Source organism: Diplotaxodon limnothrissa, linkage group LG19, assembly GCF_057381915.1.
Source record: "Diplotaxodon limnothrissa isolate DT_005_m linkage group LG19, D_limnothrissa_male_GT1.1, whole genome shotgun sequence".
NCBI lineage: Eukaryota > Metazoa > Chordata > Actinopteri > Cichliformes > Cichlidae > Diplotaxodon > Diplotaxodon limnothrissa.
This window is the reverse complement of record NC_140614.1, coordinates 26145635-26170507: the sequence shown is the minus strand read 5'-3', so window position 1 is coordinate 26170507 and position 24873 is coordinate 26145635. Positions and strand designations below refer to the sequence as shown.

Genomic DNA, 24873 nt, shown 5'->3' with positions numbered 1-24873 from the left:
CAAACATGCTTCTTTTTGTTGGCTGTATAGACATAACTTTTTCTTTTTTTTTTATTGTATATCTGTCCCCCAAACCACCTTTTAATTGCCAAGTGTTTACTCAAAATGGGTTGTGGGCAAGGGTACACCCATAGGTGTCCTCAAAATGAAGGCAAATCTTGCCAAGCAGGATATCAGGCTTCACCACAATTGCTAGTGCTGAAAATTGTTGTGGAACAAAAGGCATGCAGAAAAAGTTACCGCAAATTGTAGAATGTCTGCCAGAAAACACACAGTTCAACCTCGTTTTATGTGTTTTTGTCTGCTTTTTAAAATGGTTTTAATTTTGTGATTTTTAGCCTTGTCCTTCAAATCTGAAATCACTCCCACATTCATGTTCAAAGTTCATGTTATTCTGGTTTATGTTGTGCTACTAAATGGGAATATTAATTAAAATTTTGACTATTCTGTAAACACCACAGTGGGGGATGACAGTCACTGAAGAGGTTTTAGTGCAGATGCCTCATTCATGTTTCCATAAGACTTCACAGACTGTTTAATAAACATGGACACAGTCAATATGACTTCACCCTGTTAGTGAAGTTCTGTTATGACACCTGAAAGTGAACACTTTCGACACCGTTTTCTTGGTGATTTGAAACCATGCGTCATAAACACTGGTTAAAGACTTGTGTCTGTCATGGTGCTAGGTCGTTGACCCAGCATTTTGTATTTTATGATTATTTTTCTATGTTCTAGTTATTCTGATTTTGGTATTTTGTGTCCTCCCCTTGTGCCCTGTTCTTGTTCTGGATTTCCTGTTTTATTTTGAAGGTCTGTGTGTGTTGTCATTGTGTTCAGCTTTTATCCTCCAGTCGTCTTTGTGTATTAGGATCAGCTGTTCTTCCCTCCTGTGTGTGATTACCTGATTACCTTGTGTGTGTATATATAGTGGGTGTCGGTCTGTGCTTGTTGTTGGTTCGTCTGCGTTCCATGGTGTTCTGTTCCTTAGTCTGCAGCGCTCTGCCCCTCACCCTGTTTTGTATGATCTCAGGTTTGCTATTTAGTTTTCCCAGTTTAGGTTTCTTCAGTTATTTGTCATCCCTCATTGCCTGTTTTGCCACTCCGCCACTTGTAAATAAACGTCACTCGTATCATCAGTCACTGCCTGCATTTTGGGTCCTTTTTCCTTCAACGCCACACGGCTTGCCTCGGCAGCCGTGACAGTATCAGTGAGCAACTCTACTGACTCTACTAAGGACTCCCTTTTTTTTAATTCACTTTGACAGAAAACTGAGGGGAAAACATTTATTGAGGTCACACAGCAATGGTACTAACTGGAATTACAATGCAGCTAAGGGTGTTGCCCCCTGCTGTCCGATAAAAAGAATGCAATCATATTTGGCTCAACTTTCAAATCACAAAGCTCATTTTGGCTTTTAAGTGACAGTGTGTAAAATCTCATCAGTAGATGCCAGTAGATTGCAGATTGTAGTCAAATGAATTCAATTTCCTTAACCCTTCCAAGTAACATACATAATCCTAGAAGTGGTGGTCATTGTAGGACAAACATGTTTTAGTCAGGCAAGAGAAACATTAAATTTAGACTGTGCACCTGAGCAACCATGGCTGCTTGAAGTGTTTCTAACACTGTTTATGTAAAAAGCCTTGTTGTACCCACTATATTTTACCATATTTGAATAATATCAGCACGTAGCAATGAATCAGGAATAATACTGCATGACTCAATTAAATATTTTGTGGTATTTTGCATTTTTACCACAGAGTGATCACAGAGACTAGCTGCTGTTCATTCGTGGTAAGTGTAGTAAGATAGCAACATGACTCCCGCTTCTGCCCCAGTCTTTCGCTGTTTTGGTAGGCTGTCAGTCTACTCTTAACTTAGCTATCAATATGTAGCTTTAAGAAATGTAAAACTTTGAGACTGATATGAGTCACCGACTCAGAGAAATTAACCTCTCCCTCTGATGAGCGAATATTGAGGTGGGTTGTTTAGGACATTACTGTTACGGCTGGCTGCCGGCGAAGCTCATGGGCGCGTCACTGCAACTCCCCCTGGCTTCTGCTCCGCGGCTGCTGAGTGAGCCCTCATCTGGGACTCTCCTCAGCTCTTTCTGGGACAGTGGCGCGGCTGCCCCTCTGTTGGTCTTCCTTGGTCTCTTGTGTTCTGGGGGCCTCTGGATGTCTGGAGTTTTGATCTCCTCCATACCTGCTTCATGCCCTGGAGGATGGGGCTGTGGCCCCCCCACACCCTCTAGCAGATTATTACATGAAGGAACCTTTTAAAAAAAAAACAAAAAAAACAAGCGCGTCCATGCTCACAGGTGTACACACGGGTGATCACACCCACAAACTACACCCTTTTTGGCTCCTACCTCAAAGCACACTGTGTTCTGTTGATCTTATGTGCTGCACAATAATGTTTAATATTTAGTATTTACTGTCATATTCCCATATATCATTGTGATGTTGTTTATTCTATTACTCTTGTTCTCTTCTGCTTTTTTTCTTTTTTCTTTCTCAGCAGATGATCCAGGTGATTGATATATGCATTTTTTTCTCTGCCCGTTCTGTTGGTTTTTGTCTTTTGCCCTTCTCCCCCGTCCCTCTTCTCAGCTGTTTCTCTTTCCCTCTTTCTTTCTCCCCTTCTTTCCCCCAGTCAAGTCTGTCCCGTATTCAGTAAGTGAAAATAAAATAAACAATAAAAGGTGAATCAAATGGACCATTACGGCAAGGCTGGGATGGTCAATTTGGTAAAGTAAATCCGTTGGGTATCTTTGTTTGCCTTTAGACAACAATTCTGATGGCAAAAGAGCCAAACGGGACAGGCAAAAAAAAAAAAAAAAAAAAAAAAGGACATTACTGTTGGCTGCTGTTAGCCTCTGTTAGCCATGGCTAACTGCTTTTAGATGGCATAAGTGAAACTTTCATTAAACTGGATATAACATTGTTGGACTTTGATACTTAGTTAATAAACTCTCATATGATGTAAAATATAGTCAAGCTATTTAGCAGAAGTAAAGTATGATTTTTAGGACGCTCAAGCCTAACATTAACTGACATAATGTTAGCTTATAACCAGTGACTGCGCTGGTCAGCACGTTGTCACCTATATGGAGACATCTAATCTGCTGACAATAATTAACTGTGAAAATATTGGGAATAAATAAATATTATGTGTGTTTTTTAAGTGTTGTAGCTCTAACTTCAGTTCAGGAGATAAGGCTCAAGGTGAAGTGGATGACATTTCATTAAGATGCAAGTGGCTTTGGCTTTTATTCTTAATTGATGAATACTTAGTACAAGAGAATGTTTCAGTTTGGTGTTGGATGTAATTACACACTAATCATTGTATATTTATACAATATTCTTTTTATTTTACTAAATAATCCCACAAAAATGACTGACTGTACTTTTAACATGCAACATATTTTTGTGGCCTTCCTTTTGCAACACTAGAAATGCTCATTACTGAATTGGTTGCTAAGACGGTCTACTTTGAAGATGGCATGTGTGTAGTGTGTGTTTTGGCTGATAAAGCATCCATTAGCCACACTCCATTAAATCAATTATCCCCTCTCCCTAAGAACTGAAATCATGGGACAAAGGTAATGATACATGCATCAAACCGCCGCTGATACACTAAAAGGTTAGACTAGAGTATATATTTGTTGTGAACATGCTTTTTTTGTTTTCTACTTTTTGAATCACTGTCACCATCCAACAGCTTTACCAGTTGGCTCAGACCCTCCAGCTGAGTTACTTATGGAGAACAACACAACAGCTGAGTTTGTCTGCAACCACACGGATGCATGGGAGTGGGTTTACACCATGCAGCCTGCCTATATGTCGATCATCTGTCTTCTGGGAGTAATCGGCAACTCCTTCGTGCTTTGCGTCCTCTGTCTTCAGAAGCGCAGAAGTTCTGTTGCTGACATTTACCTGAGCAATCTGGCAGCAGCTGATCTCCTCATGGTTTCCTGTCTGCCGTTCTGGGTATCAACTATAATCAACAAGTTCCACTGGAGATTTGGGGAGTTCATGTGCCAGCTTGTCAATATTGTCATTGGGATGAATTATTATTGTAGTGTGTTGTTCCTTACTGTTGTGAGTATGGACAGATATATGGCTCTCACTAAACCATTGTCCCAAGGAAGGCAGAGGCAGGCTTTCTGGGCACATGGAATTTGTGTAACCATTTGGATTGTTGGTATCTTCCTCAGTTTTCCTGCTGTTCTTTTCCGCTCTGTGCAGTTCTTCCCCCATCTGGGCATTGATGCATGCTACCTAGACTACCCCCATGAAGGGTGGCGATTGCGGTACAACATAACTGTGAACATAGTCTGCTTTCTCATTCCTGTCCCAATTGCATTGTTCTGTAGTTACCACATTATTAAAGTCATTCTAAAGAGACAGAAGATGAGAAGAAGCAACAGTGGGAGTGCGGAGAGGAAGGCAGCATACCTTGTGCTTATTGTTTTGGCTGTGTTCATTCTCTGCTGGCTGCCTTACCAGATTCTGATCTTCTTTGACACCTTGGATCACTATGAGGTCATCTCTGGATGCACGTGGGCATACGTGCTGGACATTGGCAACCAGCTAGCTACGTACCTTGGCTACAGCAACAGTGCATTGAATCCTTTCTTGTATGTGATTGTTGGGAAGAACTTTAGGGAGCGGGCAAGGGAAGTGTTTAAACCCCTTCAATGCAGGAGGAAAGACCAGTGTGAGGCATCTGGTCATGGTAATGCCAATCTCATCTCAAGTAAACAAACAGAGAGCACAAAAATCTAAATGAATTTACATATAAAGAGTAAACTCTTTTTAAAAATATTTGTGTCTGAATTGAATTTCATGTATTAATATATTTTATGTTGTTGGATTAGGGTCTAATAAGAGGGCCTGCCCTGGCCTTTGAAGCTTAGCTTTACTTTTTAATTTTTGTTTTTAAATTAGTGTTTCATTTTCCAATCAATTAAAGCTTCTCTTGTGTGTCTTACACCCACACAAATGACGGTAAACTCAAAAGGTTAAAAGTTACTTGTGTTACGGTAATCCTTTGCATGCTAAAAGCAAAAAATAAATCTCTATGACAACATCTGTAAAACAAATTCAAGCATGTCGAAAACGGATCTTTTCACATTCTTGGCATGTTTGTCCACAACCACTTGTTTCTAGACAGTAGGAATTTCTCTTAGCAGCAAGCTAAAACAAGTCCTTCTGGCATGTACCCCTACTACAAGCTTAGTTTGGTTCTTATTCTTGGGAGGACCGATGTGCAACCTGTAATTTAGGAACCTTTTTTGAACTGTAACCAGCTTAGTAAAACTTTAATAAAGTTGTTCTTGAACTGCACTGAATCAGTCATCTTTACGTTTTTATTGGTCAAACCCTTGATTAAAGCAGAAGATAACTTTTGAGGTTATAAAGAGTGCTGACACCTTGTAAGAGAATGTGATATGGGGGCAACTGGCTGAACTTTTTCTCTCAGGAACTAAACAAACCAAAAGTTACCCCAGTGAGAAGCATGAATTACAGGAAAGGCTGTGACATGGTAATGGTTGCATCTATATTATTTCCAAAGTATACACCCTCCCTGTGACAACTCCAAACTACAATATTTTATATATGTTTTAACATTCTAAACTGAACAAACAAGTAAAAACAACTTTAACAGAGGATGTTAGAGATGATGAGAAGTTTAATAATTGTTGTGCAGAGACAGACGAAATCTTTCCCACTATTTCTAAATAGTGGGAAACCAAATATCACTAATTTCTAAAATGTTGAAACTGAGGGAAACAGTTGACTAATGTTTGCCATAATTCTGTATTGTTTAAAGAGAGGCAGGGTGGCTAGATTAAAAAAAAAAAAAAAAAAAAAAAAGCCTAATTCTGGAAGCAAACTGGTGTTTATCCATTTTGTCTATAAAAACACTGGGCTTTGCTTTTTTGAATGGTCCCATGTGTTAAATTTGGCATTTACAAGTAATCAAAGTCACAAATGTAGGACAGATATATAAAACTGACTAAGCAAGGAATGTTTGGCAAAGAGCTGATCTTCATCTTCATTTTGGTATGCTGCTGTCATTTTTACCATAAAAGGGATTACACAATCTCGGACATACTGATTATTAGATAACCCTTCATCTAAGTCTTCCAAGTACTGATTATAGTTTACATTAACTCCAGTGTGATTTGAAGTTGGTTTAATATTTGTTATTGTTGTCATTACCATAACTTTAAATTTAGAACATATCAGAACTGGATGATGTACAAGCTGAGGATAAAACTGATAAATCTGTTTTTATAGCATTTGGAAATCATTACCGGTCTAAAGATTTCACTGTTTATACAGTTAATACAATCACAAATGAAAAAAGATGAAAAAAACTAAAGGTTTTATTAATGATATCTCAACATCATAGCAAACAGAGAGGTCCAGACAGGGAGTAATGCTGTAATTTCCTGAATCAGTCATATCTTTACAGGACTGTTCATAAGCTTTGAGATACTCTGTCATTTCTTTATATTTTGCTTCCAAGGAGCAAGACTTTCTTGGAATTAAAAAAAAAAAATCTCTGACCTCCCCTGTATCATTTATGAAGAGATATGACACCTCAATATTTATCAATAAATATGTGGATTGGCACCTGTTTAGCTTAGTGGGTGAGCAGACGGCCATATGCCGTATGGCCGGCCCTTGGCTGCATGTCTTGCCCCCTCTCTTTCCTGTCTCTCCTATTTCTTGTTGAATAGTTTTCTTTATCCAATAGCAGCCTTGGGAAGCCATATAGACAGATAACCCTCACTAACTTCTGATGTACACCTGGTCATTTTGCTTTGAAATATGACAGGAACCACATAGTGCAGGGAATAGAGTAGACTAGGGTACCCAGTGAGGTACAGCTGATTACACAATAACTGAACTGAAGCAGTGTGGGATCATGCTGACAAACAACAGAAAAATTAACATCCCAAGAAGAGCGTTGAGTGTCTTTCAACAAGACTAGAGAACTATTCCTGCAGACTAGTTAAAGAAATTACAAGTAAGCTCGTCTGAAAGATTTCAGGCTGTGTTAAAGATTATAAGTGGTCATACCAAATAAAAGACATTCAAGTTCATTACAATTGTACAACAAAGCTTTTTATTTAAATACTGTTATTTGATTAATGCTTGCACAGTGAATCAGTGCACTTCCAATTTTCCTAGAAGATGGAAAATTACAAGGAGTGGCTCGACCCTTTTCCACAAGTACATTTTTCCATAGACCATGACGAAAGATGTTAGGTAAACGTTGTGTATCTACTGAGTTTTTTGTGCTTTTTTGGGTTAGTCTGTTAGTGTTTATTACCTTCAGCCTGTTTTTGTTTTTTGTTTTTTTAGTTATAGTTTAGATTTTCACATTTGTATCTTTCTGCTTAGTTTGTTCTTAATTCTGGCCATTTTGAGCTTTATATGCTAGCTTATTTCTCTTCATGATTTTATTCTCAGTCCGTCTCCTTTTTGTCATTTACAACCAAAGCTAATTCCCTGAGTTTGTTTTTGCTGCCCTCCTGTGTTCTCTGTGTCAAATCTGCATTCCTGTTTCCTGTTTATAGCATAACTAAAGTTGGTTCGGTTGACTAAACAATTAAGTGTAAAAGTTGGTTGTGCTGTTACTGGTGAGAGCTGCTCTACATGATTTTAAAAGTGTCTCATTTTCCTTGATATCAAATGCAAAATGTGTCTCTATGTCTACTGTTGCCTTCCTCCCCAGTGTTGATAATTTGTAGTGTTTTCATGAGAAATAGAGAGCATGGGAGCTAACTAAACCCCACCTACCATAGTTCCAGGTGGCAGATCAAGCGTGTGCATCTAACCTTATTGCCCAAGGAAATTACTTCTGATTGGATCACTCACCATCTTGCCCCCCCTTTCCCCACTACTTAATTAGTTCTGATTGGATCTCGTCTCTCCAGAACATATTTATGACAGTTTTAATCCCCATGCATTATTTTTATTTAGTTATTGTCTTGTTTTCATCAGACAAAAAATGTTCTTTGGTAAAAACTGTGATGAAAATTATTGATAAATAACATTAAGACTGGTCCTGCACTGTTTCTCTAGGTGTGGGCCTCCTTTGTTTTGTATTATAGTGTGAGTGCAGGATTAAAGCAGTTTTTTCTTATTTATTTCTGTCTTTTGTGTTCAGCATTTTGGTCCAAATCCAACAGTATCATGACATAAATAATTGTTAAAGTTTAAATAAAACCCTGCTTTCTTTGGTATATGTCATTAGTTTCTAACTATCTGTGATAATAATAGTAGTATTTTCACACACTATGAACTGGAATGTCCAAAGTCTGCATTTTCTCTCCAAGACATGCTACATTACGCCACCGTACTCCACTGCAGTTTTAGCTGCTGCTCATAAATGAGCACCGTCCAAATTTTGACTCTTTGATAAACAACTTGATATATTCAACTAGTGGTGTGGAAGAATGCAACAAAACGCCCATAGCAGCCTCGTTGTGTACTTTACCAGGAGCCCGTGAGCACAGTTAAGCCCATCTCAGACGTGTTATCTGTTATTACAACTTTGACCATCGGAGTAACATTTTGGTGAAACATACGGTAAGAACTTTTTTAATTCCTTTTCAGTATTTGATGCTTAAAAGAAAAACAAAATAAAATGTGGCAATCAGTCTTTTCAAAGTAGTCATCCACTGATTAAATTAGAAGAAAAGATGCAATACACAACACAGAAGATCTACCTGTGATTTTTTTTTCTTGGCTCTTGAGTGTTTTTTAACACAGAAAAATAATCATCTTCCTTTTCTGGGGCTGTTTGCTTCCTCCCCAGAGCTGAACTTTCTTAACTGGATAAAAGAAAGTCATAAAATTAGCCACCCATTGATTGTTTATATAAGCTGTTTTATGTTCAGTTCCTTGTTTAGCTTCAAATTTGAATTCCTACGTAGCACATTTCTTTAATGATGGATTTTAAATGGTTAGCTTTAATCTTTAATGATAACATTGTACTGAAGGTTTATGAATATTTATTTTTTCCTACTCAGTGGAGCCAATGGAACTCACAACTGTGCCGACAGTGTTGACTGAAAATAGCAGCTTGTCTCCAGTCACTGCAGAATGGGAGCTTATCCACACCATCATCCCCCCATACATCTTCACCATATCCCTGGCAGGTCTACTCTTTAACAGCTTTGTGCTGGTGGTGTTTTTTGCCCACAAAGATCGACTGACTGTAGCAGAGATCTATCTGAGCAACATGGCGCTGGCTGACTTTATTCTACTGTGTAGCCTTCCTTTCTGGGCAATGAATATCCTCAATGAGTTCAACTGGCCATATGGAGAGGCCTTGTGCAAAATCGTCAACGCCCTAATCATCATCAATTTCTACACCAGCATCTTCACTCTGGTCATGATTAGCATCGATCGCTATATAGCATTTGTGAAGCCCATGAAGGCCAGCTGGCTGAGACGGACGCTCTACGCCAAGGTGATCTGCTTCATCCTGTGGATATTAGGGGTCTTACTGAGCACACCGACAATAGCTCACAGAAAGGTGAAGTTCTTTGAGGACTATGAGACCACATCCTGCGTTCTGGATTACACCCATGACAGCTATTGGAAGCTGGCCCATCAGATTGTGATAAATGTGGTGGGCTTTGTTCTTCCTGTTTTGGTCATTGTTTTCAGCAGTGGAAATATAATCAAGGTTTTATCTGAGAGGAGGGAAAGTGTTGGTTTTCATCACACCAGTGATAAAAAGGCCACTGTGCTAGTGTATGCTGTTACACTGGTATTTTTACTATGCTGGGGTCCCTTCCAGGTAATTACCTTTCTTAACATTCTCTGTGATGTCAATGTGCTGGATGAGAAGCTGTGGTCTGATTCTCTGGATATAGGAGGGCAGCTCTCAGCATATCTAGCCTTTCTCAACAGTGTCTTAAACCCTTTGTTGTATGTCTTCTCAGGGCAGTACTTTAGAAAGAAGGTTAGCGCCATCTACAGAAAGACTAGATATCAACGCAGAGGATCAGACATGACCACATATCAACTCTCTGCTGTGTCCACTTACATCAACAGAACACAGCAAATTAAACCTGTGGTCATTGTTAATGCCAAAGAATAAAATGTGTCTCATACTGATGGCATCTACTTTTCTTTTGCTGCTTATGTATAAAATGACCAAAAAAAAAAGGATCTGTTTCTAAAACTATTATGTCATTAGACTTAACACAATAATAATGCTGTTATGTGGCTAATCGGCACTATCAGATTATGTTTATTGCTGTGCATGAGGAAATAATATAAGTAATGGACAGACACTGCAGGAGAAATAGACTGAAATGCATTTACAGTCTGCATAATGACATTTTTGTCTTGCATTGTGGACAAACAGCATCTGTTTCTTTGACATGTTATATGGATTTATAGCAACAGACTTCTCAGTTTAACTTTGTTTGTCTTTTACGTCTTTAAATTTAAATATTTTGACATATTAGTCAGTATTTATTTATTCATTGTAAACCAAATATTTATATCTTATGGCTTTTGTCTTTCGGGTTATCAACATATGGTCATGTCCATTTTATCTAAATCAAATAACAATCCAAGCAATGTCAGACCCTTTTTATTTAGACCAATGTACTGCTTTATTCATGCCATTTCCTTTGCCTGCTACGCCTTCCTGGAAGATTCTTGGAAAAAACTGTTTACTGTTAGGAGGAAAACCTTTTTTTCCTCACTCATGTTGTTAAAGAAACTGTGGACAATGCTCAGATAGTTTATGTGTTTCCATATGTTGTTAACACATTATAAGTAACCGACTTTAGCAGACTCCCAAACAGCCTGCCTCACAATTTTCATTTCACCGGTACATGATGCTACTTGCTTCTGGGTGTTAATTCTGTCAACTCATTAAACTTTTAAGCTAAGAGGAAATACTGTGGGTGGGGCTAAATGTTGCTGTAGCTTTCTTGCCTTCACCTAACATTAGACCTTCCCAAAATAAAAAAAAATACTTAGCACCCACCACAGTGCACAACTGCCCCATGACTATTTTTCCAGTGCAGTTAAATGTTCTAATGAAATACTCAAGTGGCTTTATTTTTTAAATGGTGCTATCTAGCAAACAATGTATGGTATTGTATTTGTTATGTAATCTGATGTGCAGTGTGACAGTTTATCTGAAAGTGGCCTAGTCCATCTCTCTGTCCAGCTGAAGACAGGACTGTCACAGATGTTGCATTATGCATTTTGGGTGTTCAGTAATTTTCACTCTCAGAGCTGATGTTACACATGGCCTGTATTTTTATAGTGCTTTTACTAGTCCCACCTAGGGACCCCAAAGCGCTTTACACACCCAGTCATCCACCCATTCACACACTGGTGGAGGCAAGCTACAGTTGTAGCCACAGCTGCCCTGGGGCAGACATAAGTATTTAAAATCAGTTAATTATGTTTACTCAGTCAAACTATTTATTGGTGTTATTTGGTTATTTAGGCAACTGTATTCATTTAGATATAATGGTTTGTCTCATTATGTAATGCCTATCAGGTTATCACAATAATTATCAGAATATGTACATACCTGTTCCTATTTTTGTTGCTTTTTACATTCTGTATATGACTGAAAATAAATATAATAGAACTATAACTCACCAAAAACCAGTACACTACTTTTTCTTAGCTATTTCTGTTTTGATTTGCTTTAGTCTCTCTGCTTTGAAGACAGTTGCACAATGCAGTGACAGTTATTTAGCATTGCAAGTTTTCAGCCATTCAGTAGGCATGTAGACATGTCAGAGCAGGAAAAGATCTGGCAAAGCAGAACATTGTTCTTCTCAGGTATTTCAGTCTGTGGAAAAACAGAAGACGTGTGCTCATTTTTTTTACCTACTACCAAAAGGGCCACGTGTTCCAGCGGACAACATAATGGCCTCCTGACTCCAACTTTACTGTGAAAAACATGTTAGTAAATCAGCATGCACAAAACCAGAACCCAGAAGCATCTAAATGGACTTCAATCAGGTTTTTGTTTTGTCTCTGTACTTGTGTGTTTTTCTCTTGTGATGTCAATGTGACATCTGTGAATAAATCCTAGTTTTCCTGGTTGTCTGGCTAAAGCATTCTTTAAGCATATGGTCATAGAAACAGTTGAGCTGCGATACAAAGTGTCACAAATTTTTGGGACATTTGTCAGATCTTCACATTTTATATTATTCAGAATTAATTTGGCAAAGCCTATGCTGGTATATTCACAATCCGAATTATGCTAGGGTATCCTGTAATTGAGTTTTAGGATATTTTAGAAATTAGAAGTTTGGCTGCTAAATACTCAAATATTGACTCTATCTCCACTTTTCTGCTGTTTGGTTTCGGGCTTGTGCAGCATGCACTGAGTCTATAGTGCTAAGAAAATGTTGCTTTGCGAGAAGCCGCTGTGGGACAGCCTTATAACAACTGTGAAATACAATTAAAAGATCCTTAAGATCCATCCTTTAAAAAAATAGAAAAAAAACAAAACAATACCTGGTGCTTCTCACTCATCATGTGCTCCTTCGTCTTCTGTTACTGTCAGCAGTGACTATCGTATCTATCGAGCTATGTTCTTCTGGTCTTTGTCAGGACCTGTTCTGAGTCTCCGCGCTCTTATTAAACTCCTCCACTTATAGAAAGAGAGAGAGAGAGCATGCATTTGAGAGAGACAGACAGAGAGAGAGAGTTAACAAACATTACCATTATTCTGGTCCCACATGATGCTTGTAAATGCACGAGACCACATTTAGTAAGTTGTCAGGAGCACCTGACCTAATGCTCTGATCTCTACAGACTTACAAACTGAATTTAAAAAGTACACACACACACACAGTTAAGTAAATTTAGTGCAATGATACACATAATGCTACTGAACGAGGAAAAGTAGAGGATTGGCTGAATGAATGGAGGAGGGGGTGGCAAAACATCGAGTCATCTCATATCATCAAAGACATCTGACATCACTTTAATGTCAGTTTATTTTCTCCTTCAAGTGAGCAAGTGGGGCAGAGTCAGAAAACAACTGCAACTGGAGTTACTGGGAGGGTGTAGCTGGCTAGATTGATGTGTTCTTTTTTCCATCTAGAGAACAGACTCTTTTCCCTAAAAGGTATGCATGAGCCTTATTTGGCTTGGTTTATACTTGTCTGTGTTTTTCTCTGTGGTTAAAATATTTATCAACAGCACAGATTTAGAAACATGATGTCTGACAGTGTAAACATGTCACGATATAGACTGGAGATCATTAACTGGAATTGTCTCTGCATGTTTAGTGTTATAGTCATTATCTTAAGCCAAATGCACTAAGAAGATTTACGCTGAAACAAACTCCAAACACATGTAAAAGGGAGGGTTTGTATTTTGTTATGTTTTTGTTTTAATCTTTATGCATTTAGAATTAATTTAGGAAGAATGTGGCTGCAACTGATGGTGAGGATATGCAGAAAATGAGGTTGCTATAAATATCAGTGACTCAGGTCAGTCCTGATAAACAGTAATCAGTTATTAGATACGTAGATGTGCTTGTATTGTACTGTTGGAACTTTAAATGACTGATAATGGAAAGGGCTCTGCATGTAAAATAGAAAGGTATTCTCTTTTTTGTCATTACATGTTTATAAGCAAAGAAAAAGACACACAAATAAGTACTTAATAGAGGTAGACTGGTATTATCAGTTCGAATAATAGCCAAAATTATAGCTATAATAGCTATAATAACATAATATAATAGCTGGTTATTTTTCTTAATAGAAAAACATTATTACAGATGTTTCTCTGGGAAGAAGGAAAAATTCAAAAATATCTTGTTGCAATGGTTGTGGCACCCATGGTTTGATGATAGATTAAGCAAAAGCGCCTCATCAAAATTCAACTAACACACAAGAACGCTTGTTATTCAAAACAATTATTAATCTCTTAATTTTGCAGATACACTTTCGGTTAATTGGTGACTTTAAATAGGCTGTGATTTTAAATGTGACTGTAAGTGTGAATTAATGGTCTCTCTCAGCCACAGTTTTTGTGTTTTTGAGTCAAATTCTTTGCAAAATAAATGAAAATGTAGCAGCAGTATTTTGCATTATATATCAGTGTTACTCGTAATTATGTGTATCTCTGTACTGTGCGCCATCAAAATAACATAATGTTCTCACATCAAACTGTTTTTAGAATAATATTTTATATTTTATTTGCTGTCCTCTGTTTTTCTGCAGCATCCATTCCAACTCTTACTCTGTCAAGATGTCTGGAAACCAAAGCAACACAAGTGAAAACCATTGTATTGTTGACAACAACAGCTTGATCTTCACTCTGGTTCCACCCTACATCCTGGTCATCAGTGTGCTTGGAATCATCTTTAATGTGTTTGTGCTGATGGTTTTCTGCCTCCACAAGAAGGCCTGCACTGTGGCTGAGATATACCTCAGCAACTTGGCTGGAGCTGACCTTGCTCTGGTGTGCTTTTTGCCCTTCTGGGCTGAAAATGCAAGAAAGAGATACAACTGGCCTTTCAGTGAAAGCCTGTGCAAAGTGTCATCAGCTGTTATCTACATGAATGCGTTCTGCAGTATTTACTTCCTTGTTCTGGTTAGCATAGATCGTTATGTGGCACTGGTGCACCCGCTTTCCCATGAGAGGATGCGCAGGCCGTTTTACGCCAAACTGGGATGTCTGTTTGTGTGGGGTCTTGGCTTGGTCTTTGCTCTCCCCGTGTTCATCTACAGGAAGTTAGAATTCAAACCTCAGTCAAATCTTACTCAATGTTCACTTGACTTACCACAAAATCAATATCTGGCATCTGAGGTGATAACCATAATTTTCAGCTTCATCATCCCTATTATCATTATTTCCTTCTGCACTGTCAGAATTTTTCAGTCACTGAATAACAGGCTAATGGAGGGTTTAAACTCTAAGAAAATGGAGCAGAAGGCTACCACTCTCATCCTGGCAGTTCTCCTGGCATTCCTGATCTGCTGGGTGCCATTCCACGTGACAAAGATACTAGATGTGCTCCAAAACACTGGCATTCTGAAATGCCACATCACACTGACCATCGTCCAACAGATCTCTACGTACTTTGCCTTCTTCAACAGTGTCCTTAACCCCATTCTCTACGTCATTGCTGGAAATAACTTCAGAAGAAGAGCTAAGGAACTCTCCAAGCAGTGGAACAATAAGACTACAGAAACATTCAGCCTCATGTCAACTCGCATAACGACTCTGAGGCTGACAAAGTCTCAAGCTACTCTCTGATCTTTTGAGTTTTGATGTGTGCTTTGGTTATTTTAAATTAACTGGGTAATTATTCACCCAAGCATGAGAAAAAAATTTTTTTAGGCAATCTAAATATATAGGGTTTATTTAACATTGTTTATTACACTGTATCTCCAGAAAGTAGTAGTAAGGTTTGAGTGCCTTGAGGGGTGCTGCTATTTTTTTTCCCTAATTCTATGCACATACAATACCAGGAATTTGGTGGATATCCATATTAAAGAAGCATATTTGAAAGTAACGCACAGTCTCTTGAGCATTTAGAGTCTTGGTTCTGCATAATGTCAGTGAGAGTGATATCCTTGATATTATCATCTCAGGTATACAGCTCTGGCTGTGAGCACAGCAGTCCCAACCACCTACTATTTAAGTCATGCTCAGAATAAAGTTGGCTTAGAGAGAAGAAGCTGCAACAGCAAGAATGAACTAAGAGGCTTCACTAAAAGCCAAGATAAATAAGGATTAACTAGGACTGTTAATCAGGCAAAGTTAGAAGACGCACACATACAGACGCACACACACACACAAATATAATCCACATCTCTTGTTTTACATCAAAAGTTCAAGCAACAAGGGTGGGGTTGCTTTCAAAGCCAAGGATCCGGTATAGCTTCGGTATAACAGGATCTGAGACGCGAATCTGAATCTGCCATTCTACTGCTTTATTTTTTTTATTCAGTTATATTTTATTAGATATGCTTTCAGATCTAATGCAATAATAACACTGCTACATAATTGAATAGCATTACCACATTTATTCTCTATTACATAAGTAATGGACACAAGCTAATATAATGGAACGACTATACAAAGGAGATGAAAGAAGGTTAACAGCGTTAAAAGCATTAACACAAGATTTTAATGGTTAGATGTTCCACACTGTACATGTGAGTGGTTGTGTATTAATATGTCTCTGTGCTGCAACATTATGCGGTTTTACTGCTACCGATTGGAATACTTTAGTGATGAACTGTAAACCACTAAACCTGTTGTGCTGCGCAGTATTACTTACTGTTGTGTATTACATTGTAAAGAATTCCTTTCCTACTCCTGTGACTCCAAAAAGACATTTAACCTACCAATACTGAAGAACTACCTGCACACTGTATTAATCTTTGCATGTATGTAACAGTATATGAAAAACAGCGAATTGTATGCCTCGTACTCAAACTCCGCTTTTAGTGGCAGCTTCTGTGTATGTATTGTGAAACATTTATACAGTGAACTTGCGATATATCACCTTGCTAGATCAGTGTAAATACAAAAACTCAATAATCCTCATTTACTGGCATCTTCTGTAGTCCGCTGTGGTAAATAAATGTCTACACACCAGGGAACTTTAAATTCTAAATCAAAAATAATGTTTTAAATTAAACGCACATCCCCTTTTAAGTTACACTATGTGAGTTATTAGATATTTTATACTTTGGATTAGTTGGTGATTTCAGCTTGGCAGTTGTGGGGAATGTGGGTCTTAATGTAAATCTGTGTTGGCCCAGTCCAGTGTGGATTCCCCGTATGACAGCTGGGATAGACTCCAGTCCTCATATGTCCCAGAACTAGATGAATGGTTAAAAGAATAGATGGATGGCTATGGTTCTCAGCACCTCTGATAAGCCTTTATTTGGTAAGCTGTGATTGATTAAACTACAAAGGATTAACAAACTCCAGGCGTACCTGTCCACTCAGTGGCAGGCTTTGAACTGTCAACAGGCAGCTGTTACAATGTAAACAGAAGGCAGATCTCTGTCAGTATCGGATTTATCTCATGGACATATTGGCACATCCCAGTAAATTTAACAGAATACACTGAACCACACGGGGACTATTGAAATAACATGATATAAATATTAATTTTCTTAAAAGTTCTGTCCATGTAAATGTTACTTTTTTGGGGATTAAACATGAACATAAAATAATGGTTTCATTTGAGAGAAAATTGCATGTGTCAAAGTGGAGTATTTTCTGTTTGTTTAGTGTAAATGTCTTCATATCGCTATGATACAGAATAAAGGAAGTGATTTTGGGTTGAGCTCTAGTACTCTATTAATCTATTAATCTCTATTAATCTAATACTATTTTCCTTCTGTCACTGGAGTCTCCCTTTCCAGCTAGCTTCCCCTGTTGCAACTGTGTCCTACAAAAACCCATTCATTCCCGTTTTCTCTCCCCCTTTATATAGATGGGCTCAAATCATCACCAATCAACCACTCCCTGCAGTAATCTCCAAATGGCTGACTGCTTGACTAGAGGGGAATCTCCACTCCCACATAGGTATGGCCTATAGCTCACCCGAAAACACAAAATTATGCAATAATTGAAATGGAAAATAATGCCAACCCAATGTTTAGTGAGAGATTCTCTCAATTATTCCACCAACTGATAACAATAGTATTTTCATTCTGAGCTTAATCAAACAGTTCAAACGCCTTTTCAGATGTTATGTTCACAGAAGGCCCGAGTCTATAAAGGTCCATAAAACAATACCTGAACCAACACCATAAAAATGAACCATGCAAAGAGACAAAGTGCTACTTGAAGTGGAAAAAACAAAGACTGCATTGACTGAAAAGCAGAAGAGCTGGCTAAAGAGTGAGTCATTATATATTAGTTTAAATTCAGTTTACTTTCTCTTTTAAGTAAGAAAAACACAGCTATTTAGTAGGAATTCGTTTGGCCTTTTTTTCCACCTGGAGAACAGATTCTTTTGCCTGCAAGCCAAACTTAATTTTGGTTGTTTTTTAATCCTTCATGTTTCTGCCTTTCTGCTCTGCAAAGGGGATTAACAAGTCAACACTAACAGGGTTTTTCAGCTTTTTGCCATTACTTGTTCAAAACTTTAAAAACACCCTTCAATTAACTTACACGCTGTGCAAATTAAGAAACTTGCACAGCGCGATGGGTGTGGCCCTGTCAGCTGCTGGTCACGCCTAGGTTCTCACACACCTACTTCTGACCAAGCTCGTCGGGGCAGCTACTTAACAGAGCGATGGAGCTTTCTCCAGCGCAGGATTTGTTAGTCCAGGAAGTACAGATCGTGTTTGCCCGCAGGGGTCAGTGTCTAACGGCTGCTTCCATTGTTTTCCCTGCAGGAGGAGCGTGGAGAAGAAGGACAGCACAGCACGCACAGGGTGTGCAGAGTCACCGGGGAGCACGAACACGGACGCCACTGGAAGACGCACACGGGAGTCTTGGGGAGCGCGGGGATTAGTTTGGCATCAGTATTTACCACACTGTAAATAAACGCACTGTACACACAGACCTCTGCCCCTGGGTCCTCCTTTCCCTCACAACCCCAGACCATGACAATAATGTGCATAAAAGCACTCATCTGAGGTTTGTTTTTAAATGCTTGATATCTATTGAAGCCAGTATTACATATTGAATCAGAATCTGGCATTAATCTAAGACACTAAGACATTTCGGTGTTCGGACCGGTCTGAGGAAAGACGAGAAACGCTTTTAAAGCTGAAGCGCTGCGGTCGGGATTTAATGAGGTGCAGTGCCAGTTTTACGATGGAAGGTGTGGTCACAGCAGGTATTTTGGTGGCTTACCTTATTGGTGAAGTATTTGTAGGAGTGTTTTCTTTACGGGTTAAAAAAAAACTTTCGGAGGAGAATATTTAAAAGAAGCATGCAAACCTGATTTGCTAGATTTCCTGGACACTAAATGTAACTTTGAAAAAAAAAACACCTCTTACTGTTGATTATGGAGCTGAAGTGTTCATTTATTTGGAATAAGATGAGGAAATATTATCAGCGTGCGTAACTGTGACGGATGGATCCCTCTAAGCTGTGAGCGCGGGGACAAAACTTTTGCTCTGTTCTGTAAGTCTCGACGGAATCCCAACCTTGCGTTTTTAGAGGTGGGTACTTCCTGCTCTTAAGTAGTAATACTAGAATTTTATTAAAAACCGGCTCTGTTTTTTTTTTCTCAGCACCACACAGGGATTTTTATGTTGTTGTTTTTTGTTTGTTTTTTTCTGGCTATGAGAGACAAGCATATCATATTTATAACTGTAGCTGTGATGTCATTATGTTAGCGCGTCGGGTTACTGTCTGAATAATATGGGTAATTTAGGCTATAATAGGTTTCTGCAACCTCACAGCTCGTAGAATAAGCAGTGGAATAATATGGACTACAATACACTACAATAATATGCTCATGTTCAGATGATGGAGTAGTTTGGAATAAACTCACCGCTGGATAAATCTGTGCTGCACCTGAGTCTCAGTCCTCAGAATCTCACAAGTTTCTAAGAAGAGTTCATCCTTAGACAAAACCATATTTCTTCTTCTTGCTCTCATTTACCTTAACTGCTAGACTGTTTTCATAGAGAAACAGGTTTAAAACCTGCACTTACACTGTAATATTTCTTTCAGGACTTCATTGACACCTCTACTTTAACTCATCGGGCGTGCTTGTTTTTGAGTCTCTGCTCTTGGTAGGTAATTACTGAAATTAACTGACAACATCTTTGTATATAAATTAAGGCACTGTTATGGGAGATCACCCCAACAACCTTTCACTCACATGGGTACATTTTTGCAACTGTACCATCATCATGTCACTTGCCCCTGCGGATTTTAGTCTTAAAGTCGACACTGTTCCTTTTTTAGTAAACCCCCACAGTAGCTTTTAATGCCAAAAGACAGTTTTATACCGGTGTAGATTAAATCTACCCCTAAATATAACGATGACAGCTTTGACCACTCACTTTGTCTTTATTAACTTCCATGCATGGAATACTTTAAGTGTGGATATTTTTTTTCCTCTTTTGAAAGAAAAAAGGAAAAGAAAAATAATTGTGAAAGTTAGCCTACAATAATGTTTTATCTGTACTCTGTTCTCTATTTTTCTGCAGTATCCCTGTCAACCTCATCCCTGTAACGATGTCTGGAAACCAAAACAATACAAATTGTACTAATCTTGAGCCAAATAGTTTGATCTTCACTCTGGGTTCATACTACATCCTGGCCATCAGTGTGCTTGGAATCATCTTTAATGCGTTTGTGCTGATGGTTTTCTGCTTCCACAAGAAAGCCTGCACAGTAGCTGAGATCTACTTGAGCAACTTGGCTGGAGCTGACTTTGTTCTGGTGTGCTGTTTGCCCTTCTGGGCTGACTATGTAGGAAAGGGCTTTAATTGGGCTTTCAGTGAGAGCCTGTGCAAAGTGATACCTGCCATAATAAAAATGAATGCACTCTGCAGCATTTACTTCCTTGTTCTGGTTAGCATAGATCGCTATGTGGGGCTGGTGCACCCACTGTCCCATCACAGCATGTGTAGGACATTTTATGCCAAGCTGGCATGTGTAGTTGTGTGGATTCTTGGCGTTATCTTTGCACTCCCCGTATTAATCTACAGGAAGTTAATCCCCAGTACATCAAATATTACTGCATGTGGCATTCTCTTCACTGAAGACCAACATCTAGTATATGAGACAATAACCATAATCTTCAGCTTCGTAATCCCTGTTTCCATTATTTCCCTCTGCGCTGTCAAGATTATTCAAGCACTGAGAAACAGGCTAAAGGGGCATGGGAAGGAGCAGAAAATATAAACACTATTCTTTCATTCTTTATCATAAATCAGCTAAATTATATTGCGTCTCTCTCTCTCTCTCACGCCCTTGTGGTCTCTTCCAAAGAAAAACTTGCCAAAATGTTGGATTCTTGCTTAGTGTATTTACAAGCATCCTCGGCAAATAGGATGTTGTTTTAGTTTTTGGAACGTAGGACTGACAACAGCTGTCAGTCCTATATATAGTAGAAGGATACAGATCCAAATAAAAACATTATGGAGACAGGTTCTGGCCTCTCGAGTGGCTGGTGATAACAAGGCAGGGCAGAACATCCACATCTGGATTGGCACCTTTCAGGTGATTGAGGAGTGAGCTGGTAACAAAGGTTGCAGGATCTCTCTGGGGGCTGGACAGGTGGCCAGAGACAGTATCTTGACAGATGGCTGCTCAGGTCCATGTGGATACACTTGAGTCTGATAGCTGGGACTGCACGAGTTTGAGTTCAGAATTTACACATGATTAACAAGACTGTGATACTCTGGTTCAGCTGTTGTCGATCCACCACTCTCATCCTGGTAGTTCTTCTGGCATTCCAAATTTGTTGGGGTCCATTCCAGTTGAGCAGGATACTAGATGTGCTTGAACGTGTTGGTATTGTGAGGTGTCACACCATACTTGACATCTACAAACAAATTACTGTGTACTTAGCTTTTTTCAACAGTGTCCTTAACCCCATTCTCTATGTTGCCATTGGGAGAAACTTCCAGAAAAGAGCAAAGGAATTCTTAATGCCGCAGAAATATAAGAAAACAAGAAGATCAAGCACACGCTCCTCATGAGCACACCCCACAAGTGTTAAATCTGACAATGGCTTAAGATAAGCAGGATTGTGACCTTTTGAGTTTTGAGGTGTGCTGCTGTGATTGGTGATTTTATACAATGACAATTATTTATCCAGGCATAAGAACTTTTTTTCTTTTTTCTCTTTTTTTAGCATTTATGTAATGTGAATATATGGGGTTTAATTGTCTATGAAACATTGCTTCTTCAAAAAGTGATATACAGGCATAACATATTTGTTACTTAAATGTGATATATATTTCTGTTTTATAGTGATTTTTGTTCCAATACAATATGAATAACATTTACACTGGCGGATGCTCATATTAAATAAGAACAAAAATATAATATAACAACACAAAATCATATGAAGGACTTGAACAAGGCCAAGTATAAGAGCAGAGAGATGGTAGTGAACTGGTTTTGAATAGGGCAAAAGTTACACATGTTAATGCAGTTTTTCTTGCAGGTACCACATTATGTGTTTTTCTTATTTTCTGTCATGTATTTATATTCTTACAGTGGTGGATGCTCATGTTAAACTTAATGTTATCAGTTATCACAGATTACATAGTTTACATTAAACATGATTCATATCTTGAAGTCAGAATATATGCAAGTCTTTTCTTATGTTTATCCATTTTTTCAAATTTCAGTTCAGGATTATTATGTTAAAGCTATTCATTGACATCCTCCAAATATTCAGTTCGGAGTACCGCTGCTGTACAAGGTGAATGACCTGGTGTATCTCTCTCTCTCTATATATATATATATATATAAGCCCACTAACAGTCCAGAGACATGCTGTTGGTGGGCTTGAATTTGAGTGCGAATGGTTGTCTGTCTCTATGTGTTAGCCCTGCGACAGACTGGCGACCTGTGCAGGGTGTACCCTGCTTCTCGCCTTAAGACAACTGGGATAGGCTCCAGCCCCCTGCGACCCTGAAAAGGGTAAGAGGAAGAGAATGGATGGATGTTTATTTGTCACGGTTCAGGGTCATTTGACCCAGCATTTTCAGTTTCGCATATTTTTCTGTATTATGGTTTGTATTCTGATTCTCTTGTTATGCTTTGTTGATTATTATTATAATTCTATGTTTCAGTTTATTCTGGTTTAGAGTTTTGTTCTTAGGTTTTGTGTCTTGTGCCCTCATGTTTAGTGGAGGTTTAGTTCAATGTCAAGTCTGTGTCTTTGTGAATTGTTTCTTGTTTCCTGTTTTACTTTGAAGGTCCATGTCTTATGTAAGTGTATTCAGTGCTTCCTCCCGTCTCGTCAGGCTCATCAGGTCCAGCTGTGTTCCCCACCTGTATGTAATCTCCCTGTTTTCTTCAGTGTGTATTTAAGTTGTGTCAACTCATGTACTCACTGGTCGGCCTGTGTATAAACCGTGTGTTCTCCCTGCTGTCCTTCTTTCATGTTCAGGTTTGCTGTTTAGATTTCCCCATTATAGATTATCTTTAGTTCCGTTTCACCATTTTCACCTTGTGTTTTCTTTTCCAATAAACCTCTTTCGCGTCTCAGCGAGTGCCTGCTCTTGTGTCCTCATTTATTCCCCCACACGACTCACCCTGGTTAGCCGTGACAGTATTATTATTATTGTTATCAACAGTAGTTAGTTGTACTAATAAAAATACAAACCGGATTCCAAAAAAGTTGGGACACTAAACAAATTGTGAATAAAAACTGAATGCAATGATGTGGAGATGGCAAATGTCAATATTTTATTCAGAATAGAACGTAGATGACAGATCAAAAGTTTAATCTGAGATCATTTCAAAGGAAAAATATGTTGATTCAAAATTACACGGTGTCAACAAATCCCAAAAAAGTTGGGACAAGTAGCAATAAGAGGCTGGAAAAAGTACATTTGAGCATAACGAAGAGCTGGAAGAACAATTAACACTAATTAGGTTAATTGGCAACATGATTGGGTATAAAAAGAGCTTCTGAGAGTGGCAGTGTCTCTCAGAAGCCAAGATGGGTAGAGGATCACCAATTCCCACAATGTTGTGCAGAAAGATAGTGGAGCAATAAAGGTGTTACCCAGCGAAAGATTGCACAGACTTTGCAGTTATCATCATCAACTGTGCATAACATCATCCGAAGATTCAGAGAATCTGGAACAATCTCTGTGCGTAAGGCTCAAGGGCGTAAACCCATACTGGATGCCCGTGATCTCCGGGCCCTTAAATGACACTGCACCACAAACAGGAATGCTACTGTAAAGGAAGTCACAGAATGGGCTCAGGAATACTTCCAGAAACCATTGTCAGTGAACACAATCCACCGTGCCATCCGCCGTTGCCAGCTGAAACTCTACAGTGCAAAGAAGAAGCCATTTCTAAGCAAGATCCACAAGCTCAGGCGTTTTCACTGGGCCAGGGATCATTTAAAATGGAGTGTGGCAAAATGGAAGACTGTTCTGTGGTCAGACGAGTCACGATTCAAAGTTCTTTTTGGAAATGTGGGACGCCATGTCATCCGGACCAAAGAGGACAAGAACAACCCAAGTTGTTATCAACGCTCAGTTCAGAAGCCTGCATCTCTGATGGTATGGGGTTGCATGAGTGCGTGTGGCATGGGCAGCTTGCATGTCTGGAAAGGCACCAGCAATGCAGAAAAATATATTCAGGTTCTAGAACAACATATGCTCAAATCCAGACGTCATCTCTTTCAGGGAAGACCCTGCATTTTTCAACAAGATAATGCCAGACCACATTCTGCATCAATCACAACATCATGGCTGCGTAGGAGAAGGATCTGGGTACTGAAATGGCCAGTCTGCAGTCCAGATCTTTCACCTATAGAGAACATTTGGCGCATCATAAAGAGGAAGGTGCGACAAAGAAGGCCCAAGACGATTGAACAGTTAAAGGCCTGTATTAGACAAGAATGGGAGAGCATTCCTATTTCTAAACTTGAGGTCTCCTCTGTCCCCAGATGTCTATTGAGTGTTGTAAGAAGAAGGGGAGATGCCACACAGTGGTGAAAATGGCCTTGTCCCAACTTTTTTGGGATTTGTTGACACCATGACATTTTGAATCACCATATTTTTCCCTTAAAATTATAAATTTTCTCAGTTTCAACTTTTGTTCCATGATTTATGTTCTATTCTGAATAAAATATTGACATTTGCCATCTCCACATTGTTGCATTCAGTTTTTATTCACAATTTGTTTAGTGTCCCAACT

General features: G+C 38.8%; 2 protein-coding genes and 2 pseudogenes across 2 annotated transcripts; all 4 read left to right on the top strand.

Annotated features, from left to right (window-relative positions):
- Positions 1-3765: 3765 nt before the first annotated feature.
- LOC146612338 (B2 bradykinin receptor pseudogene) lies at positions 3766-4794 on the top strand (annotated as a pseudogene).
- A 4255-nt stretch (positions 4795-9049) lies between these two features.
- On the top strand, positions 9050-10138 carry bdkrb1 (bradykinin receptor B1). The gene has a single exon (XM_085343433.1). The coding sequence runs from the start codon at positions 9068-9070 to the stop codon at positions 10136-10138; it is 1071 nt and encodes a 356-aa protein (XP_085199559.1). The 5' UTR covers positions 9050-9067.
- Positions 10139-14286: 4148 nt separating this feature from the next.
- Positions 14287-15297, top strand: LOC146612336 (B2 bradykinin receptor pseudogene; annotated as a pseudogene).
- A 4911-nt stretch (positions 15298-20208) lies between these two features.
- On the top strand, positions 20209-21680 carry LOC146612335 (B2 bradykinin receptor-like). Its single transcript, XM_085342990.1, has 2 exons — positions 20209-20873; positions 21398-21680. Exons 1-2 carry the CDS (start codon positions 20209-20211, stop codon positions 21678-21680), a joined length of 948 nt encoding a protein of 315 aa, XP_085199116.1.
- The last annotated feature ends 3193 nt before the right edge of the window (positions 21681-24873 follow it).

What these genes read in the sequence shown, in the direction of transcription:
- bdkrb1 (XM_085343433.1), top strand. Translation starts at nt 9,068, where the DNA reads ATGGAACTCACAACTGTGCCGACAGTGTTGACTGAAAATAGCAGCTTG.
- LOC146612335 (XM_085342990.1), top strand. Translation starts at nt 20,209, where the DNA reads ATGTCTGGAAACCAAAACAATACAAATTGTACTAATCTTGAGCCAAAT. An exon ending in GGGCATGGGAAGGAGCAGAA is followed by an intron (nt 20,874 to 21,397) that starts AATATAAACACT and finishes CAGCTGTTGTCG; the next exon opens with ATCCACCACTCTCATCCTGG.